An 8,114-nucleotide genomic window follows, 5' to 3' on the forward strand; every position below is an offset into this window, starting at 1 on the left:
CCATCCTTAAGTCTCTGCACACCTCAGGTATCATGTAAGGGTCAGTATGTCCATCCTTAAGTCTGTGCACACCATGGGTATCATGTAAGGGTCAGTATGTCCATCCTTAAATCTGCACACCATGGGTATCAATGTAATGATTAAAGCCACAAACAAAATATACTAGCATCTATCTGTAAATATCTGGGTTAATTTTAGATAGTTCTGTTGTATGTAACCACTTTATATACTTGTCATCAATAATTAACACAAAATGTTTCATGATACATCATAGGTTTCTGCATCTATCTCTGTAAATATCTGGGTTAATTTTAGATAGTTCTGTTGTATGTAACCACTTTATATACTTGTCATCAATAATTAACACAAAACGTTTCATGATACATCATAGGTTTCTTTTTATGTAATGCTATGAAGTTTTGGGAACTGTGTGTCAGTAGGTTTTAAACATTTCACATTGTTTATAACACTTTCATTAATTCCAGTTGTCTTCTGAGTTATCACAGGTTCTATTATCGTGAAGATAAAAGCTAAGTTTTCTGTTGTAGTTGTTCAGAGTTTCAATAGTTTAATACAAATATTTGACAACTTTTTAGAATTAACAAATTAATGATGCAAAATAGTTTTCCTCCTATATAAAATATTAATTTGATATGTTAGTAAATGTTGTGTATTTTTATTGGTCAGATCCACAGTATTGTTATGTTAGACCTGAGATACTGTTGGTCAGATGTACAGTGTTGTTATGTTAGACCTGAGATACTGTTGGTCAGATGTACAGTGTTGTTATGTTAGACCTGAGATACTGTTGGTAAGATGTACAGTATTGTTATGTTAGACCTGAGATACTGTTGGTAAGATGTACAGTATTGTTATGTTAGACCTGAGATACTGTTGGTAAGATGTACAGTGTTGTTATGTTAGACCTTAGATACTGTTGGTCGGATCTACAGTATTGTTATGTTAGACCTGAGATACTGTTGGTGGGATCTACAGTATTGTTATGTTAGACCTGAGATACTGTTGGTCAAATGTACAGTATTGTTATGTTAGACCTTAGATACTGTTGGTCGGATCTACAGTATTGTTATGTTAGACCTGAGATACTGTTGGTGGGATCTACAGTATTGTTATGTTAGACCTGAGATACTGTTGGTCAGATGTACAGTATTGTTATGTTAGACCTTAGATACTGTTGGTCGGATCTACAGTATTGTTATGTTAGACCTTAGATACTGTTGGTCAGATCTACAGTATTGTTATGTTAGACCTGAGATACTGTTGGTCAGATGTACAGTGTTGTTATGTTAGACCTGAGATACTGTTGGTAAGATGTACAGTATTGTTATGTTAGACCTTAGATACTGTTGGTGGGATCTACAGTATTGTTATGTTAGACCTGAGATACTGTTGGTCAGATGTACAGTATTGTTTATATTGTTATGTTAGACCTGAGATACTGTTGGTCAGATGTACAGTATTGTTTATATTGTTATGTTAGACCTGAGATACTGTTGGTCAGATGTACAGTGTTTATATTGTTATGTTAGACTTGAAATACTGTTCTCATATCCAGTTGTCTGAACTAGATTTGAATAAAAAAAGCAAGATTGTATTAAAACATTAATGTTTTTCTATTTGTTGAATATGTGTTGTACATTAGACAGTTCACCCATACATCTGTAACAAGTTATAAGTCAATGAAGAAAACAGGATCTTAATAAAATATGTAAATGGTATGCTGGTTATATGGTGTCTTGAAGACGTTTATATGCTTTTAATTTTTTTTTCCATTGTAGACACAATGTAAATGAAACAACAAAGCAGTGCAGTGAAACTACGTAAAAGTTACTAGTGGTATAATCGGCCTTCTCAGTGAAACTCTGTAAGGGTTACTAGTGGTATCATCGGCTTTCTCAGTGAAACTACGTAAAAGTTACTAGTGGTATCATCGGCCTTCTCAGTGAAACTACGTAAAAGTTACTAGTGGTATCATCGGCCTTCTCAGTGAAACTACGTAAAGGTTACTAGTGGTATCATCAGCCTTCTCAGTGAACCTCTGTAAGGGGTACTAGTGGTATCATTAGCCTTCTCAGTGAAACTCTGTAAGGGTTACTAGTGGTATCATTAGCCTTCTCAGTGAAACTCTGTAAGGGTTACTAGTGGTATTATCAGCCTTCTCAGTGAACCTCTAAGGGTTACTAGTGGTATTATCAGCCTTCTCAGTGGTTCCAAGTTTCTAAAGTAACCCGTGTATCAGTGGTTCCAAGTTTCTAAAGTAAACCTGTGTATCAGTGGTTCAAAGTTTCTAAAGTAACCCGTGTATCAGTGGTTCCAAGTTTCTAAAGTAACCCGTGTATCAGTGGTTCAAAGTTTCTAAATGGACACATACAGAGCAGTGTTGTAAAGTAACCTGTATATAAAACAAGTTTTGAATTTTAGGTTATTTAAATAGCGTAAGTTCCAGAAAATAAGAGTCTTCATTACAGGGTATAATTTATTGGAAGTTATATAAATATATATTTATTGTACTAATGTCTGTAAATACTCCACTCGAGGATTTATTTTGAAGGTGTATGTTATTTTTAACATCAATCCTTACTGGGTAACAGCTGCTAGATTAGAGGAATGTACTTTGAACCCTAAATTTATGTATGTGTGTACAACACCGTACACTGTAATGTTTTGTTCACAACGGAAAATCTTACTGTGATTTGTACATAGTCTTAACATAACATAATATTCTATTATTGTTTCTTTGTTTGCTTGTTGTTAAGTGCAAAGCACACGATGGGCTATCTGTGCTGTGCCAACTATGAATATTGAAACCCAATTTTTAATGGTGAGAGCCCTCAGACGTACTGTTCAACCACTGGGGGCTCAAATTCGATTAACAGCAATTTTATTATAAAAATATATTTTTTTATGATTAGTGAAGGAGAAATATTAAGGAAATATTTTTTTGTAAAATAATATATTTAATAAAACTTAAATTTAGCTATTGAAGGGCAGTTCAGATGTTTAATATGATATTTTTGTGTTTTATTAACTTTATTTATTGAAATTAGAAACACATCTAACCATTTTTGATATGTCAGTAAATCAATGATTAGTAATTAGGTTTCTGCTACTGAATTCAGGATATACAAAACTTGGAATGCTATTGTAATATTAGTTAACTTTTGAAATATTTAATGTTTGTTTAATTTTACATGATTGTTAAACAAGTTAGAACTTTATATCATGTTATTTTCTAAAGTATAAAATATATATCACAGAATGCTAATTTTCAGTATTATATTTATTGGCTATTGAATAGGATATTTTGAATGATGAAAAATAAAATAATCAACACTAGCTTTTGAAATACTATTTCATTTTTATAAAACATTTAATGTAAGGTTTTGACCACATACAGTAGAACTTGGACTTGTTTTTAAATCTAATTAATTTTTGTAAGTGATAAAACAGTGTTGGGAAATCATTGGAACATTTTATGTAAATCTGTTATGGTTTAAGTTTGGATGTCAACTGTAGTATTATAAATAAATAACTAAGTAATACCGCAAAGAACAACCAAGTTATAACATAATGAACAACCACATAATACCAGAAAGAGAAACGAAGTAACCCCCCTATTGTATAATAATTATAATACATTATATTTGCAATGAGGCAGTAGTACTTGGTTTATTGTGTTTTAAGTACTGTACTGTTTTATTTAATAAATCGTGTAAAGTAATTTGAAATGAATTTTTGAATAACAAATTTCTACAATTTCACGTGTCCTCTTCAGTGTAAGTAATAAGCTAGACTAAAGATGACACGTTGATTTCATTTTAGACTACACTGTTTATTTGGTATATTAAGTTTTTTTTAAGATGTCTACTAGTATTTTCACCACACTATATCCCTAACATCAATTGCAGCCGACGCGTTTCGCTCATTATCAGACCTCATCAAGCCGGATTGGGTAAAATAAAGGTAAGAGTTATTTACACAAGTCACATTTTATAATAACCACTTATTCTGGTGTGAACGAAATTTGCTGACAAAACGTAATTACACTCGGCCGTAAATAGATATTCATTTTAATTGCAATGAGTTTTTAGATCGTTTCGCCATCTAGTGGGAGATCTGAGTGATAGGTTTAATAATAATGTCATTATTTAATAATTGGCAAGTTACAAAAACCATTCTCTCTCTCTTGGGTTACTGGTTTGATAACGTCGTTACTAGCGCTGTTTTCGGGTATTTTCGTAGAGATTAAAAAATATTTACTATAATTTGTGGATGGTCCATTTTATGGCATAAGTGACGCTGTTAGTTTTAGATCAGAGATCAATGGTAGTAATGTTAGGGTTGATTAGTACTAGTAGGTAGTGTGTTGAAGAACAATTTGAGTAAAAAAATGTATCAAAAATTTGTAACATAATTGAGTAAAAGTTGCTTGTTTTTTAACAAAGTAACAGTTGAAAATGAAGTGTGTTAAATCGTTATTTGTTCGGCAGTTCATGTTAACTGGCTTTAGTATTACTGTTAGTGTTAGACTCAACCTGAGCACAAGATAAATTACGGACTAAAGAAAATAAGGTAAGTCACTTAATAGTAAACTAATTATTATTATAACTTAAGGTCATAGGCTTAACTTTGTTTACGTAACAATGTAAATGAATAGCGTTGTTTACGAGAACTATTCAGAATAGCATCAAATTAAAAATATCCTGTAAAATTATATATATATACTGCGAACCGTGGTGTCTGTCTCCTGTTTAGGAGGCCGCTTCCCGCGCTACGTTTGAAAAGCTACGCAAGCAGGCAAAGCTCGAGTTTCAGTTTTGAAATGACGGGAGAATAGGCATGAATAATGTTGATGCCTTTTTTTTTTTTTGCAAGCAGGATATTCTACACTAAACTGTTAGGAATTAATCACCCTATCATTCACATTTCAAAATATGACGCAACTTAAATAATATAAATGTACCGTATTTATTTACCGTACATTTACCGTATGTTATTGTTGAGTGGCTCTTAGCATGACCGAAATGCTTAACAATTACTTCTCGCGGTGGGCGGTATAAACTATAGTTATATAGTGTAACTTGTAAGTAGCTCTGAGTGAAACATAGAATTAACCTCAAAATAATTTATACTGATAGATTAACTTAAGCGGGTTAAAAATGAAATATATTATTAATTTTGTACGTTTCAAAACAAGGTCATTATTATAAGTAGGCTAAATATTGACTTTAATTTATAATTAATTAAATTTAGTTCTGTTTTAATTGTAAGGAAGTTTAAATAAACACGAAAAAAATACGTTAAAGAAGCCTAACCCGAACATAATATCACACCCATAAAATTGTATAACAATAACTTATTGAAGAAGCTATATAAATATTAAAAATGTTAGATTAGGCTTAGCAAGTGTTATCCGGCTGTAGCTTGTAAATCAAGAAAGTTGGTGAAACAGAAAATCAGGACATCAAAAAGGATATATGAGAAAAGGTTGGCTGAAAATGTAAAAATTAACAATAAGGATTTCTTTAAATACATTAAGGGTAAACAAAATGTTAGGACCCTTGAGGGATGATAAAGGAAGGCTAATATCTGATGATTATGAGATGACTGGATTATTAAATTTTGCCTTTTCTTCGGTTTTAACTAACGAATATTTGAGCAGTATTCCACATCTTGAGCCCCCCAGTGGCACAACGCTAGAATGCGGGTTTCGATACCCGTGGTGGACAGAACACAGATAGCCATTGTGTAGCTTTGTGCTTAATTACAAACAAACAATCCACATCTTGAACAGTTGATATATGAAAACAAGATGACTGTTTTAATTCTGTGCCAGATAATATTTCCTCAAGGGTTTTGAATGAGGTTAAAGATTGGTTATGTGAGCCACTTGCTACTATTGTTTGTTAGTCCTTGAATAGTGGGCAGGTACCAGAGGATTGGAAGTTAGCTAATGTAACTCTTCTTTTCAAGGGAGGTGATAAAAATTGTCCCAGTAATTATAGACCCATTAGTCTTACACCAGTTAAAAGTCTGTTAAAAGATGCTTTGCAAAGTCATTTAACAAAGTTTAGAATTTTATTGGATAGTCAACATGGTTTCACTAAGGGAAAAGGTTACTGCTTATGTTGATGAGGGTAATGGTGTAGATTTGGTGGATCTGGATTTTTAGAAAGCATTTGACAAGGTGTCACATAAAAGAAATATCTCTGTAGGTGTGGGGGATACGTTAGTAAATTGGATGGAGTTCAGTCAAACTGGATTAATGTCACAAGTGGGGTACCTCAGGTCTCAGTCTTAGGACCTTTGCTCTTCTTAATTTACATCAATGACATAGATGAAGAAATGGTCAATACATTACTTAAATTGGCAGATGATATTAAGTTTTGGTTGCTGATTTACAACAGGATTTAGAATGGTAAATAAATGGTGTTTAATTATAATAAATGCATGTGAGATATTGTTATGGAAGAAAGGGAACCTGGTGTTCTAGTTCATCATTATCTTAAGTTATCCAAACAATGTGCTTTTCCTTGTGGTAAAATACAGTTTTAAATAAAAAGGATAACAATACTTAATACATTGTTAATTATAACAGAAGGAGACACAGTTTCGGAATTCAACAGATTACATCTTCGGTATCTAAAGCAAAATAAAAGAATTACATCATTCCTAAGTAAGTAACAAAAATACATTACTATAATAACAGTAATTTAATCAAAACTACGTCAATATAAAAATTAAATTAGTAACAAATAAAAATACCTTTTTTTTAAATGTTTTTAGGACGTGTGTAATGTTCAATATTAAAACTCAAAATTTTAAAAAACAACTTTTATTTTATACACAATTCTATAAAAATGAGATTGTTTCCAGTCTCCAAATTACTAAAATACAATAACTTTTACTGTACAGGATAAAAAGTGGTAAAATACCCCAATGAAACTGGAAAACAATCTCATACACTCTACATGTTTCAACGTATACTACTGCGTCATCCTCAGGAGTGTAATGTTTTGCAACAAATAACACTTATTTGTACAATTATCAAAACACCAATTTACATATTAAAGAATTTCATGCCATCTACCATTTCCATCATCGTTATTCAATAATTTAAATTTACTTTTATTTACATTTAATTATCTCAATAGACAATATCAACCGGTGCCAATGAGGTCTTTCACCCAATACCAGGACTCATCAGGCCAACTGGGATTACAACAGACGTACGAGCTCCTATTGTAATCCCTAATACTGGGGAGTAAAGCCTTGTTGGACACACTACATGTTTCAGTGGTAGTCATGTTGGACACTACATGTTAATGATCTAACAGATGCATGTACAAGATTTAAATAATTTTCATAATTAGCCTGTCTGATACAGCCTTTACATTTAAAAAAATAATTTCTATAAAATACCACACTAAAAATTTCCATGGTATTTAAATAGTGAATCTAATTAACCAAGTGAACATCATGTTAGTTGACAGAATGAAGGGAGCACACTAAATGCTAACTTTTTATCAGTCTAAGGTAAGTTAAACCACTTCTAAATGGAGTTTTAAAAATACCACACTTATCATCATCTTCTGTCAATAACAACATTTAACTTATGATGGCAAGAAAACACACTACAAAAGATATGTTTATCTGTACTTGTTTTGAACCAGTATAGACAATATTAACAGACTACAAAAGATGTGTGTATCCTTTTGTAGTCTGTTAATATTGTCTATACTGGTATAAAACAAGTACAAATGAACATATCTTTTGTAGTCTGTTAATATTGTCTATACTGGTTCAAAACAAGTACAGATACACACATCTTTTGTAGTCTGTTAATATTGTCTATACTGGTTCAAAACAAGTACAGATACACACATCTTTTTTAGTCTGTTAATATTGTCTATACTGGTTCAAAACAAGTACAGATAAACATGTGTTTTGTAGTCTGTTAATATTGTCTATACTGGTTCATAACAAGTACAGATAAACATATCTTTTGTAGTCTGTTAATATTGTCTATACTGGTTCATAACAAGTACAGATAAACATATCTTTTGTAGTCTGTTAATATTGTCTATACTGGT

At 31.7% G+C, this 8,114-nt stretch overlaps 1 protein-coding gene across 1 annotated transcript in view; it reads left to right on the forward strand.

Annotated features, from left to right (window-relative positions):
• Nucleotides 1-4,876, forward strand: part of LOC106476902 (3-hydroxy-3-methylglutaryl-coenzyme A reductase-like) — a 7,413-nt gene extending 2,537 nt beyond the window's left edge. The window contains exon 5 of the mRNA XM_013937520.2: nucleotides 1,800-4,876. Within this exon, the coding sequence (XP_013792974.2) occupies nucleotides 1,800-1,845 (46 nt within the window). The 3' untranslated portion in view covers nucleotides 1,846-4,876. The remainder of the gene's footprint in view (nucleotides 1-1,799) is intronic.
• The last annotated feature ends 3,238 nt before the right edge of the window (nucleotides 4,877-8,114 follow it).

Source organism: Limulus polyphemus, unplaced genomic scaffold (genome assembly GCF_000517525.1).
Source record: "Limulus polyphemus unplaced genomic scaffold, Limulus_polyphemus-2.1.2 Scaffold12030, whole genome shotgun sequence".
Classification (NCBI taxonomy): domain Eukaryota; kingdom Metazoa; phylum Arthropoda; class Merostomata; order Xiphosura; family Limulidae; genus Limulus; species Limulus polyphemus.